General features: G+C 37.3%; 1 protein-coding gene across 36 annotated transcripts in view; it reads right to left on the reverse strand.

Annotated features, from left to right (window-relative positions):
- The window catches only part of DLG2 (discs large MAGUK scaffold protein 2), a 2,400,703-nt gene that overhangs the window by 631,758 nt on the left and 1,753,527 nt on the right, over positions 1 to 15,418 (reverse strand). For all 36 annotated transcript variants that reach the window (XM_058306073.2, XM_058306075.2, XM_058306074.2 and 33 more), the window contains one exon: positions 12,744 to 12,913. In XM_058306073.2, coding sequence (XP_058162056.1) covers positions 12,744 to 12,913 — 170 coding nt within the window. The remainder of the gene's footprint in view (positions 1 to 12,743; positions 12,914 to 15,418) is intronic.

Here is a 15,418-nt window from a genome sequence, read left to right on the forward strand (position 1 = left end):
ACCTGAGTCACACCTTACAGACGTGGTGGAATCAAAGCCCTAATCTTAACAGGCAAGTTAGTCAAGGGCCCCTCAACTGAATCCAATATAATCAAAGAGCATCACACCCAGAATAGTTTATAAATATAATATCTCTCTTTTGGGGATTTACAAAAATAATATTAAACTGTCACAGAGATAAATATAAATTCATAAATTTATGCTAAAAAGCCAATTATTCAATTGGATATAATAGACCTGACTAATCAGTAGTTCATACGAAGCATTTAACTAGCTTCAATCTTAATGTGAATCAACAGGAAGATGATTAAAATCAAAGCTAACACAATTTCATATTCCATTAACATAACTAGAGTATGGAGTTCACACACAGAACTATATCCACCACAGTATGTGCTCACAAGCACATAATGGGAGGGAGTTCAATATTCAATCCTGGGTGGGCCATTGACAACCTCAAGAAAAATCATAGAATGAAAATAGTGAAATAAGGGGTCTAAAAACCAACACGTATCAGGAATGGTTAATGAATCTGTGATTGCTTAATCTAAAGGACTAAAGGCCTAAGGGGAGATTTGACAGTGGCCTACAAATGTCTGAAGTGCTCCTGGGAAGAAGATTTGTCCACTGTAACTGGAGAGGGTAGAAATAAGATGAATGGAAAGGAATTCCAGCTTTCAGTTCAAGTATAGGGGATTAAATCCAGTGACTGGAACAGTCTGGCAAGTGAACATCTAATGCCAATATTGGAGAGCTGTTTCCCCTAGAGATATTAAAGCAGGACTTGAAGTCAAGGCTTCCTTGAAAAAGGCGTGTTCATTTATTTATCATATAGTATCATACTAGTCTATGTAGACACACGTCACACATACCATTTCTGTACCCTCAAGTTTTAGTCCAGGACTCAGAAGTGTTCAACCAATGTTTGGTTAAATAAATGAGTGAATATGTGTATTTTAAGAGATTATAATATATGACATCTAAGAATTCTTACATCTCAAAAAGTTTCTTTTTCTAAAACTGGCACCATGTTCAGTTGATTCAGATGAATAGAACCATGAAGGTTAAATTTCCAGTCTGACTCAACTACTCATGACTACTCAATGAACATTTTTTGGTCCCTGGGAAGCAACTATTGACCTCTTTCATCATAACACTAATAGACTATTCTGAAGAAATTATATATACCTTCATTTACCACTGTAAGGAATGGACTCACCTGAAGAAACCTGCCTGGTTTGTTTGCTGTGACATTTTTAGACTTCCATCTTCCTACTGCTTTCTTTTCAGGCTTGACTGGTAGTCTGCAACCTCTGCTAACATCTAACTTTCAGGGCACCCTCGGTGGGGTCTCCTAAGTGGGAAACCCACAGCATTTTCCATGTTTAAAAATATATATATTGACTTTCTTCAGTGGATGTTTAAACCAAAGATTTTATTTCTTCTTTTTGATTAACTTTTCTGCATGGGATAAAGCACCCAGGGTACATAGCTGCAGCTGAATTATGCTTGGAGAAAAAGTCCACAGAGGACAAGGCTTTTGGCTTACACTCAACCACATTAGAAGTTGTGGTGCGTGAAAAATATATATTGCAGACTTAACTTTTATTGGAATTCAATGTTCCATACAAGAATAATTTAATGTATACTTGTTGATGAACTGGGAAACAAAAATGAATTTAGGTAGGAGACATGATGAATTTAGAGTGAAGCCAGCACCAGCCAGCAGAGGAAGACTGTGCTATTTCAGTCTAGGTGAATGTCAACTTGTAGCAGGTATTTGAGAGAAAAGCTAAGACTATTATTTATCATTGTTCCTCTGATTCAGAACCTATCACTGCCTGACTTAAGAAATGTTTTTGAAATAAAATATTTGTTGAATGAGTGCATGATTATTATTTTCTGCCCGTATTTGCTTCTGGAGAAGGTAAACAGGAAGAATATTTAAAATATACTGGGTACCAGGTTGTACCAGGTATCTCATTGAATTCTCCCAATAAACAAGGCAGCTATTTAATAGGCCCATTAGCAAGGATTTAAGTGTAGGTGCTGACTCCAAATCCTGCCCTTTCCACCCAACTGCTTTGCTGCTGATCACAAGCTAGAGAGATTTGCAGTCGCAATATTGCTATGGGAACACATTTCCTTTTGTAACTTTAAAAAACGCTATACAGATAAACATAAATATTTACCTTGGTAAATATTCACAGTTAGGTAATTAGAGTTTGTTGTGTGTAAGATAAAACTTCTAAATTTGAAGGAAACATAACCACATCTAGTACCGTGCATTTTCTAAAAATCTGAAGTTTTCATGGTAAATATAATTTTGATTTTAAAGATTTGCTCAAGGTGTCCTTTCTCATAAGTCCTATTAAAAATTAGGGGCTAGCTTTAAACAGCAAAGAAGGAAACTAAGAAAATAAACAATGGCCATATATTAGCATGAAAGGGAAAATGAGATGGGTGGCATAATTCCTTAATTTCCAAAAGAATTTATGAGATCTGATCAATTGACTCTTCCATAAGTTATAAGGTACACAGCACTGAGGATGACGGTGAAAGTATTTGTAGCTTATTTTTTCATGAATAAATCATTTGCTATGAGGTCTTAGAAGGCAGCTTGTGTACAGACATCATTATGAAGACAGACCAAATATTAGTCTTCCAGTGCACAAGTACATAACTTAAGTCAGGCAATAATCAGAAAATAACCATATGCATATATAAGAAACTCTATACCGAGGACCTAGGAACAAGGTGAACTCATCAAATGCATCACCCTTTGTCTAAGAGGGAAAAAAATGTTTGATTTTTGAGAGACAGAACGTGGTGATTTAGTCACCATTCATTTCCAAGAAGACTGTTTCCCTGGCTCAACTCAAATAGTTAGGCATTTTCTTTTTTACTCCATATATTATATTTCGATAAAGGTTTGTACTATATTTGCATCAAGCAAATTTCCCCATGTACCCAGTGGAACAATTCTGGTAATTTAAGAGAACTGAATATATTTCAGCATTAAAAGGCAAACATAGTGTTTTGAGACCTCCTGCCAAACAGAGGAACTTTGATTTGTAATTACTTAGAGTCAAGCCATTGTTCGGAATGGCCCTTCACACAAAACAGGCCCACCCACAACTCGGAACTCCAAGTCCAGGACATGGGCCAGAATAAAGAGTCAGCTGTGCCCTGCATTCAGAGACACATTTGCACATGCATTAAACCACGAATACATCTGTAATTTACCCCATGGCAAGAAAGGCAGAATGCATGGCAGCCCTTGATGCAGTAAATGGCTTGGTAGCCAGGAATCAAAGCAATTGTATGAACTTTGTGTTCGGTTTCTACTCAGTGCTCTTGTGAATTGCTTGGGCATGAACTGCTGAATTCTAGACAACTGAAAATGCTGCTCACCGAAACATCACCCAGTTAGTGTGTTCAGTTGATAGAAAGTCTAACTTGTTAAACCTATCCATGGAAAGAAAAAAAGAAAAGATTTTCAGGGCAGGCAATCTCTGTACGAAGTATAAGGACACTGCACTTAATTTTCAGTTAAGATCTCAGTTCATTCAGTGCTCACTGAGCACTCAAGACAGGTAGCTGTAGGCCTATAGACCAAAAATCAAGTTACAGAATAATCAACTTGCCAAATGCCCAATCTCTGAGAATTGTCAGACAATTTCCTTTTATCTACTCTAGGGTAGTTCACTTTGTATGTGTTAGGGTCAAAGAGAGAAAAAGCAGGCAGAGAGAGAAGGGTAGGGTCAAGGAGAGATTAGCTTAAAGGAAATGACCATGCAGAAAAAGAAAAGCTGGTAAACTTCATCTAACTTGGATATCTGAGAGATTCTCCATTTATAATTTTGGCACATGCCATGTTTATATTTAACCAAACTGGACACCAAATCTGTGGTGTAGGCTAGTATGAAAAAATATAATAAAAATCTTCAATAATTTGAAAATTGATTTTGGATTCATTGGCCCATTAAGCCATGTGCTAGTTGTCATTGTTTTGCCACAATCCCTTGTGCAGGCAGTTCCTGCAGAGTGCAAAAAAGGGAACCCATGTTCCCATCATAAGGGACTCTGCTCAGTAGTGAAATCATTCAGCTTCCATCCTGGCCATTCTTTTATTCTGTGCCACACTGCAATCATTGTCATAAACTGCATTAGGCTACCCCTCTTTCCCCCACCTCAACCCTATCTCTATACCCAATTCCTTCCATTTACTACCTAGAGTTTAGTTACAGACTCAACCTAGGGCTTGTACTTCTTTTTTGAGGATTACTAAATGCTTCAAACTCAGACTAGAAATCATAGACTTAGTATTTTAAGTGTTGGAATCAACAGCTTGACTATCTTTTTCACTTGGGTTGTTTGTCACTATCCTTTCCAAACTCTACTGGTTGTTTGCCTGGCCTGGCAATGGCAAAATGGACAGAAGAGGAAAGAATAAAGTATTTCAGGTCCTTGGAAGGGAAAGAATACTCTTCTTTTTGGGACAATTAATAATTGTTCTCTGTAGCTGGTAGCTTTGAACTGGCTTTGGGGAGATGGATATTGTCTTAGTTTTCCAGGGCTGCTATCATGCATAGCACACACTGGGTTGGCTTAAACCACAAGGATTTATCATCTCACGGTTTTGAAGTCTAGAAGTCCAACATCAAGGTGTTGGTAGGGCTTGCTTTCTCCTGGAGTCTCCAGCATTCTGGCAGTCCTCTGCCCTGTGGTGCTCTCTTCCTCCTTGTATCTGTTTATCTGACTTCTGCTGCCTTCTGGGCTTCCACTGACTTCTGGCCTCTTCTGACTTTTGCGTCCAAATTTCCTTCACTGAAGAGGTCTACAGTCATATGGACTCAGGCCCATCCTGATTCAATTTGGCCACATCTAAATAGAATCTTCACAGATCCTATTCACAAATGATTGCACCCCTTAATTAATAATATGATCTCCAAAGGTCCCATTTACAAATGGACTATTCACAGGACTTTGGTTATGACTTTAGCCAGGCTTTTATTGGGTGTGTGACTCAATCCCCAGCAGATATGATATCAACAGATAGTGGTCATGGTGGTGTGGCAGGTTATTTATAAATCCCAAAAAGAGAAAGATTATGTTCATAAACTAATCTTTTCTGGGTGTGATATCCTTTGATTATATTGGATTCAGGTGAGGGGCCCTTGATTAAATTAGAGCTTTGATCCCACCACATCAGTAAGGTGTGACTCAGGTTGAGTGCCCACCCCCTTGGTGGCCTATATAAATGGACACTCACTCAAGAAGACACATCCAAGAGGAGAGAACTTTGCCATTTTTTACCCTGCACCTCCCAAGAGAGGTGAACCGTTTGCCTTTCTCTAGCTTACAGAGACTGTGAAGAAGAGAATGATACAGAAAGCCCAGAAAGAAACATGCCCTATGCCGGGAGAGAGAGGAAGCCCTGAGAAATAAGTCCTCTACCAGCCTGCCACTGAGATATAAGAAGCCCTGAGAGATGAGTTCTAACCAGGAGAGAGAGGGACTGGGAGCCAGGAGGGAAAGGAGAGAGCAGACAGAGATCAGCCACCATCTTACTTTAGCACATGGCAACTGACTTTGGTGACAGGGCACCCTTGAGCTGGACTCTTTATAGCCTTGTAACTGTAAGATTTTACCCCAAATAAATACCATTTATAAAAGTCAACAGATTTCTGGTACTTTGCATCAGCACCCATTTGGCCGACTAATACAGGTGGTATAAGAAAAGCATTCCACAGGGGCAAATGAGATGAGCAAAGGCCTAGAACATGTGTTTAAGAAATGGTACCTTAGAAAAATCATCTGTGTGAAAGGGTTCCCATCAAATACGGGAACTGGATGAGTTCTGGTACCGAATTATTGTGCTTTCTTAACAATTGTGATTACTAACCCTGAGAACATATTAGAACAACACGGACAATTTTAAGGAGATATAATATCTAGTTCTTCATGTCTTACTTGTGGGGTCCAATATAGTAACTACCAGTGGATACTGAGCTCGTGAATGTAGCTATTGCTATGTGGAAATGATAATATTTTTATATATTGGGTTAAATAAAAGATAAGATTTAAAAAGAAAAAAAAGAAGAAATGGTACCTAGTCCAGCTTCTCTGGATCATGAATGGAAGAGAAAGGAGATGACTGAAAATGAATTTTGTGGTTAGAGGAGAAGGGATCACAGAGGTTGTAAAACATTATGTCAAGGAATTTAATTTTTACCTAATGACAATAAAGGTCTACTACAGAGTTCTGAACAGGGGAGAACATTAATAACTGTGATTTTTTTTTTTTTTTTGGGAAAATAATCTAGCAGAGGTTTGTGGGCATGGAAGAGGGGGATTGGCAATGGAGACCATTACAATAGATCAGTCAAGAGATAATGAAGACATGAACACCATGCTAATGGCCATGAAGATTTAAAAGAGAGGACTAGCTTTGCTACAGGTATGTTCCGAAGGATGTCATGCCTGATTTAATAAAGGCAGGGAAGAAGAGAAACGAACCCAAAGAAAGGGACTTTGAGCTTTTTGGTTTGGGTGACTATGACAATTATTAACATAGAGAGGTCAAAAACAGGAGCAGATTGCAGTGGTGGGGGCAAGGGGTGGAAACGGGTGCTTGGGAGACATCACGAGGCCTATTTTAAACAAGCATGGAGAGATTTCCACATATGAAATATACAGGAAGATGTTCCCAAACTAGGAACACTAAGGAAAAGATACACACATCTAAACATATATGCATATTTTCATAGAATATACATTCCTAACTCATACTTTGTAGAAATAAATTTGTATAGAAAGTTGTATATAAACATATGTGTGCAAAAAGATATACTAATAACAAAATACTGCATATTTGTGTGTGCATATACATGCACAAGCATAAATTAATCCATGCAAATATATTGGCTCCATATGAAATTCATAAACATGGACTTTTAATTAATTTTCATTTCATTAACTCAACAAATATTATTACTCACCGAGTGACTTATTGCATAAAATACAAAGGGGGTACTTTCCAAAACATTGAAATGAGTATGCGCTTTGCTGCTTTTCTTTTCTTTATTCAACTTCTAGCCAATATGAGCCAATGAGAGTAAAATACTATAAATATGTATTGAGAATTTAAAAGTATTATCCTGACAATAGCCCAGTGAATTAGGGCTATTGAATTACATTCTTTTTATGATGAGGAAGATGAGGTACAAAGATCAGACACTTGCTCTAGGTCCCATAGCTGCTGAAAGATATTCAGGAATTTCACTATTCTATATGCAACCTCTCTAATGATTGAATTATATGTATTATAAATGACTATTAATGCAGTGACTTTTACAACAGTGCATTTTATCCTATCCAAAATGGAGCGCTACAAGCTTTATTGCATTTTCATTTTGAACTGATACAGAATTTTACAACTACAAAAAATGTATTTGTATACATGAAGAAATTAAAACAGACGATGTTTTAAAACATTTAAAAAAAAGAATGGAGGAGAATTGCTGATATTTGTTGTTAGACTATTTTATTACTCTTTCCATTTTTATGAAAGATGAGGGTGGCTAAAATAAAGTCATAACAAACCTGTCTTTGGATATTGAGTAATAAAGCTATGGCTTTAACATTTTCAGTTTTAGAATTTGACCTTAAACCAGCTACATTATTCTTAAACAACAAAAGCATATGAAAAGACCTCTCATATCTTGTATATAGTTAGACCTCTTTGCCTTAGGTCACAGAAGCTAACAGTTCTGTACTTACTTATTTACGTGGTTCCTAAGAAGCTATGACTTACAGTGTTCTTGGAAAAGTCATTAGAAAGGCTCTTCTGTAAATCTCTTTCCTGGAAAACCGCATGCCCGCTTCAGTTTCTCTTCCTCTCATATTTTGGGTTACTTGGAAAACCTAAATGAATTTGCCTAAGCATGGCTGCCTATGAATGATTACCTGTTTTTTTCTCAACTGACTACCCACATTCAGACACCCCACCTGCTTGCAATTTCCTGAAACGCTGGGTTCAGAGAAATTTTTACGTATTGTTAAGAAAGACATCCTAAATCAGTGTTGCATATTACCCAAATATTCATTACTGAAATACATGGTCCTGAATCACTAAACAAAATGACTGTAAATACTGGAAGGGTCAACACTAGTATAAAGACAGAATCACAGACATCAAAGTCTTCTCAGAATTAGTAATTTGTGAAATAGATGGATAAATATAAGAGTATGGAACTGGAAAACTGTAAACTTAATTATTCCAAAAATCATTATCCCAAATAATCCCTTAATAGTTTGTCTATACAGCAGGAATAACACTCTTTACTTCCTTTCCTGAACAAAATTACAAAACCAGAAATTAAAACAGAACAAAAATCCCAAAACCAAAACCATTCTGGGCATTAAGAATGTCTATAAAATAGATTTGCTAAATACTTGTAACTGTTCAAAATAGCTGAAATAGCCATATTCATGATGGTTTTATATTAAAGCTTATGGGTGAAAAGTGAGAGAATCAATTATTCAGGAATTTCCCCTAATTGAGATATTTGGCAAAACATAGAGACAATTCAGAATACTGATTTGACAAGTTTTTCAGCCAGATCTTCTCAAGTTCTGCCTCCTTGAATTCTCTACTTCAGATGCTTCCCAATATGCCCCAAAGTAAATCCCTAATTCTCTCCCCACATGGGCTCCTCTTTGGTCTTTCCTATCTCACAAATGGCACCCCAATCCATTTAACTTCTGAATGAGGAAACTGGGCCTCATTCTTGACATACTTCACATCTAGTCCATCAAACAGTGGTATCAATTATATCTCCAACATAACTAGACTTGAAAAATGACACATTTGACCACAGAGCTTCCATGCTTAAAATGTTGCAATTACTTTGCATTGCACTTGAAATTCAAAATCCTTAAATATGGCCACCAAAGCACTACCTGATCTGGCCTCTGCTTACTGGGCAATCTCATTTCATGTCTTTCAAAATCCTATCATTAAGCTCCAGTTACAGTGAACTTTTTTTTTTAGTTCCTAGAAGGTATCAAGACCTTTCCTACTTCAGGGATTCATTGACACATGCCTTTTGATCTGCTGCAAATGCTCTTCCCACTCTTTACTTGGCTAACTTCTAATTATACTTTATGACTTAAGTGGCACTTCCCCAGAGAACTCACCCTTAAGTTACTATTTAATTGGTAGCTCCTTTACAACTTTTTACTTTCATTCATATCATTTTCCCCAATTTCTATTATTGGTGTCATTGTATTTTCCCCTATTATACTATAATCTCCTCAAGGGCAGGAACTCTATTTTTCTTTGCAAATGTCCATTGCCTGGCTCTATGCTAAACATATAATAATTACTCATTGAATCACTGAAGGACTGAATAAATGAATGCATCCAGATAGTTCTGCATTATATAGACATTTTTGAGGCTAGTTAACTCAGACTATTTATACCTCCTAGAAAAGAGTACCCATGTAGTCAACAATGGGTAGATATGGAACCGTATGCACATATTAATATTGGAATTCTCTGGAACATTTTGATTCTCCTGGTTAAGATGAATCATATCTTCCTCTTTGCACCATTGGATCCATGGTTCAAGTTTCATCATAGAGTTGATTTCATTCTCCCTTACGTTGAAGTAAGTTGACTTTACGTCTATCTCTTCCATTAGAACTTTTCTGAGGACAGAAATCACATCTGATTCATCTTTATCTTCCAAGATCCATAAGAATTTCCATGGTGTGTATTAAATTTTGGCAGAAATTTCTTTTAAATAGATTATCACTAAAAAACAAAAATAACTACTAGGTGCCAAGTGAGGTTAAGACTGCAAGATGTCATATTTCATTTAAAATCCCAGTTAATTATTAAATTTACTGATTCAGCACTTCCTGCATTCAAGGACCTGGGAGAGGCATTAGGAATTTAAACAATAAATAAAACAATTTCTTGCCCTGTAAATCAGTAAGCTTTATAGAGAAAGACATCTTTATATAGAGCCACAGTATGAAAAAGTGTGACTGACTCAGCATAATCTCATCAGGCCCACTGCACAAGCCAAGCCTGTCTAAAGGAATTTGGCCGGGATGTAAAATTAGTTCCTACTTTCTTCCTGGTTCTCCTCACTGAGCCAAGTCCATGTGTAACCCCATCTCCTCCAACTGGGCACTTTTGCTGGGTGACCGCCTGCGTACACCTGGCCCGTGAATGCTCACCTCCCCCTTTCTCCATGCCCCAGGGCGATTGCTGCGCCCCGCTCCTGGCTTAAAGAAGAAAGTTCAGCCTGAAGTAGACCCCCTGAGGGTGCCCTCCTACCCAAGGAAAAGGAGCAAAAATGTGTTCCTGATCAATCAGGGAGTTCGGGTTGCCTAGTGGTCTGCTGAACTGCGAGAGGGCATCGGGTCACTCAGCTAGCAGGAGGCCTTATCAGATGGCTGGTAACAGTGCTTAAAACCAGTTTTTACCTTTGGGAGATCTGAATAAGTGCTGTTAATTCAACTGTAGAAATATCTACCTGTTATACGCATGTTGTATATCATGTTAATAGAAATAAAGTGTATACTCATTTTGTTTAGCTTTAAAGCTCCTTGGAAATGGGATTTTAGAAAATGTGGCATAGAAAATCTTTGCTTTCATACCCCTGGGCATTATGGTTTGGGAATGTTTTATTTATTTTCTTTTCTTCCCAGACTCAGTTCTATGATTTTAATGCATTTGCACGTAGTCCATGAGGGATCTCTGTATATTTTTATTCATTAGCAAACAATTGTTGTGAAGGCTGAAACCATATGCAGTAAATAATATTACTAACAACATGCTATTTTTTGGGCAGTCAATTTGTGCCAGGTACTACTCTAAATACTTTATGTGAATCAGCTCAGCTAATCTCACAACTAGGGGCAAGTACTATTGTTTCTGCATTTTGCAGAGGAGACAATTAAGGCACAGAGAGGTTCAGCAATTTGCTTAAGGTCTAGCAGCTACTGAGCTACAGACCTAGGATTCCAACCTAGGTCCTTTGGCCCTGGAATATGAACCCTAACCACCTTGCTTCTGCTCATCATCCACCAGCCATCAGTTTGGTGCTTTTACATTTATCACTTCACATAATACTCGCACAACTGTAGGTTAGATGCTACCATAATGATCCCCATATATTAATGAGTGAATTGAAGCTTACTGAGGTTAAGCCAATGAGCCAGCCAAGGTCCCACAGCTAGTAAGAGATGACAAAGATGGCCGTAACGTCCCTTTGGCTTGCCTAAATTTTAGACAGGCTTCTCCCTGACTCAAGGCCCCTGCCCTCCCTCACCCTGGTGCTTATGCTACCTGCATGCCTGCAAGTGGCTCCTAATTAGACTGTTCCTTGCTTACCACCTCTTCTCCCCAGGCCCTTACTTGCCCCAGGTGGCCTAGCCAGAACAAAAGAAAACTTTCTTAACCAAAGGGCTAAACATGCACATGCAGTAAATCTCTCACTGTTCTCACTGATCAAGCCCTTAACATCTTCCAAGTACTCTATTAGCAGACCCAAACCCTGTAAAAACCTGCTGTGCTTTGGTTCAAGTTGAGTACTAGCCCCCTTCCCTGCTGCAGTGGACTTCAAATAAAATCATCCTTGCCTAGGAGAGGGAAAAACAAGTGTAATACAGGGGCATTTTAGGGCTTGGGTGTTGTCCAGAATGGCACTGCAACAACAGATGCAGGCCATTATATATCTTGCCATCACCTACAGGATTTGATGGGAGAGAATGTAAACTACAATGGGCACTTTAATCTACCCTTGCTGGCAATGCTCCAAAATGTGTTCACCAATTGCAATGAATGTACCTCACTAAAAAAAACAACAACAACATCCTTGCCTGTTTAACATTGTCTGGTGCAATGTGCAACTTTTTCTTTGACAGTGGCTGAACAGCCCTGCCTGAATTCTGGGCCTGGGATTTTAAATGCCACCTATTACTATCTCCCAGAGAGGATATATATTTGCATATAGTATTAGGGATTAAATAGATTTTAAGGGAAAGAAATTATTTACCCTGAGTAGAGTGACTACACAGTTCATGCACTTCTAAAATATTCTTAAGCAAGTATTAAATGTCACCATTCTTAAAAATTACAATGATTCATCTCACTCTTTATACAGTTCCCCAGGGTAACTACAGATAACTCCAGAGATTTGTGATCATTTCAAAATATAACACATTTTAACTTATTTTGACAATATACAAGTACAAAACATTATGTAGTTGTTGTGAGTTACAATACACAAGGATATTATAAAATCAAAACAATTCATAACAGTATTCAAAAAGTATGGCAATTATTATCCCAGGATAGATTATTTTAGTTATTATTATTTTCATTACTATATTGCTACAGGAGAGGGTTTATTATCTATAACTGAGAAATTAGAAAGTATTAAATGCAGCCATCATGATAATTCAATAAGATTAAAATTTACAGAAGAATATAAATGGTTACCACCATTGTTTTTAATACGTTTCTAAATGAACTTGTCCTCTCTTTATGTGAGTTCATATTTAGATTATTGGTTCTTTTTACCAAAACCATTGTCAAGGGATTTCAGAATCCTCAGTAAAAATGACTATCAAAGGGTGAAAGGAGAGAATACATTGTAGGTTAATTGTGACATGAATTATAGCCAAATGGTTTTAGTGTGACTCACTTATGTTTCCATTACCTTTAGGTCCTTTGAAAAGTTTAATTTCCACAACAGTCTCCAAAATGGGTCGTCTTCTACGGACATACAGGCGAACGATAGAGCCCGCTTCTTTGAGAGCTTCTACTGCTTTACTGTGGGAAACTTCTGACACATCAACCTCATTCACCCGCAAGATACAATCATTGACCCTGGAAAAAAGGAAAAAAGGCTGTGTCAGTAGTGGTTAGGATGATTTCTTAGCAGTATTATATTATTGTGCCTTAGGATGGAAGGAAATGAAGATTATAAGAAATTTTAAAGTGTTTAAATTTGGAAGAACTATTTCAAATGAAGGTTATCAAGACAACAAACTCTTCAGCCTTTCCGGACTGTACTGTATTGGTCGCATCCTGGTGATACCCCATCCTGAACTCTAACCCACACTATCTGGGACTATATCATCTATCTGTGGTATAGAAGGGTGCATTTTTAGAAACAAATTTATTTTATTGATATATAGTAATAAAGCATAAATCCATGCAAAGTATACAGTCAATCCCTGGTGTTCATTATAATCATACAGTTGTGCATTCATCACACCAATCAGTTTAGAGCATTTCCATTATTCCAATAAACAATAACAACAAAAAATGATTATCACCTCTCAATCTCTCAGTGCTTCCCCTGTTGCACACAGCTGCTAGTCTGTTTCTGTCTCTCTAGTTTACAGTATTGCAAATTTGGTAAAAACATTCTTATACATGGCAATATCACCCATATTCGTATTTTACATAAGGTTTCACTGGGTATAGAGTTGCATGCTATATTTTTAGCTTTCCTTCTAGTAACAGATATGACTTTAGACTTTTCCTTCCAACATTACCCATATAGTAGCTCTGCTGATTACCAACTCTATGATGTGCTTTCACCATTTCTATTGAGTTCCAAAGATTTACAAACAACACCTTTACCAATTTTGAACAGATTAACCCTCAGTTTTCCATTCCCTATCTTCATTCTATTTTCTGGTGACCTATATTCTAATTATTAACTCCATGAATTTATACAATATATTTAGTTCCTATCAGTGTAGTCATACAGCATCAGTCCTTTTGGGTCTGGCTTTCTTCACTCAACAGATTCATTCATGCTGTCATGTGCTTCACAACTGCATTTCTTCTTGCCACTGCATAATATTCCATTGTGTGTTCACACCACAAGTTGTTTATCCATTCATCAGTCAATGGATACCTGGGTTGTTTCCAACTTTTGGCAATTGTGAATAACACCTTTGTGAACACTGGTGTGCAGATGTCTGTTTGTGTCACAGCTCTCAGTTCTTCTGGGTATACACCTAGTAATGGTATTGCCAGGTTACATGGCAAGTCTATATTCAACTTTCTGAGGAACTGCTAAACAGTACTCCACAGTGGTTGTACCATTCTACATTCCCACCAGCCGTGAATAATCTCTCCACATCCTTTCCAGATAGTTTTCTGACTTTTTAATGGAGGCCATAATAATAGGTGTGAGATGATATAACATTGTAGTTTTGATTTGCATTTTCCTAATCTCTAGGGATGTTGAACAATTTTTCATGTGTTTGTTCACCATTTGTATTTCTTCTTTGGACAATTGACTTTTCAAGTCTCTTGCCCACCTTTTTTTTTTTTTTAAACAAATCAATTTTATTGATGCATATTAATAAAGCATACAATTTATCCAAAGTGCACAATCAATGGTATCTGGTATAATCACACAGTTGTACATTCACCACTTCGATCATTATTAAAGCATTTTCATTATTTCAATAATAATAATAATAAACAAAAAACAGACAAACAAAAAGATTCCTCACTTCTAAATCGCTCTTTGTTTCCCCTGCTATACATAGCTGCTATTTCAGGCTATTCTTGCACAATTATTTCTTTGTTTATTAAGCAGTTTTATTGAGATAAATTCACATACCATATAATCCACCTGAAGTGTATAATTGATAGCTTTTAGAATAATCACAATCAGATAGTTTGTCTTTTTATTGCTGAGTTGTAGCATCTCTTTATAAATATCACAGATATTAAACCTTGATCAGATATGTGATTGCCAAATATCTTCACCCATTGAGTCAGCTGCCTTTTCACCCTTTTTGCAAAATCCTATGAGGTGCAAAAGTATTACAAAATTGAGGAGGTCCCATTTATTTATTTTTTCTTTTTTTGCTTGTACTTTGGGTGTGAGTTTTAAAAAAAAACACCACCTACCACAAAATTTTGAAGATATTTTCTTACATTTTCTCTTAGAACTTTTTATATTTAGGTCTTTTATCAATTTTGAGTTAATTTTTCTATACTGTGTGATAGGGATCCTCCTCCTTTCTTTCAGATATGGCTATCCAGCTTTCCCAGAACCATTTATTGAATAGACCTTCCTGGCCCAGCTGGGAGGGCTTGACAGCCTTTTCAAAAGTCACTTGAGGGAAGCGGATGTGACTCAAGTGATTGCGCTCTTGTCTACCATATAGGAGGTCCTGGGTTCACTTTCTGGGGCCTCCTGGTGAAGGTGAGCTGGTCCGCGCAGAGAGCTGATGCAACAAGATGACACAACAAAAAAGAGACACAGAGGAAAGACAGGGAGAGACACAACAAACCAGGGAACTGAGGTGGCTAAGCAATTGAGCACCTCTCTCCCACATCGGAAGGTCCCAGGATAGGTTC

The sequence above is a fragment of the Dasypus novemcinctus genome, chromosome 10, assembly GCF_030445035.2.
Source record: "Dasypus novemcinctus isolate mDasNov1 chromosome 10, mDasNov1.1.hap2, whole genome shotgun sequence".
Classification (NCBI taxonomy): domain Eukaryota; kingdom Metazoa; phylum Chordata; class Mammalia; order Cingulata; family Dasypodidae; genus Dasypus; species Dasypus novemcinctus.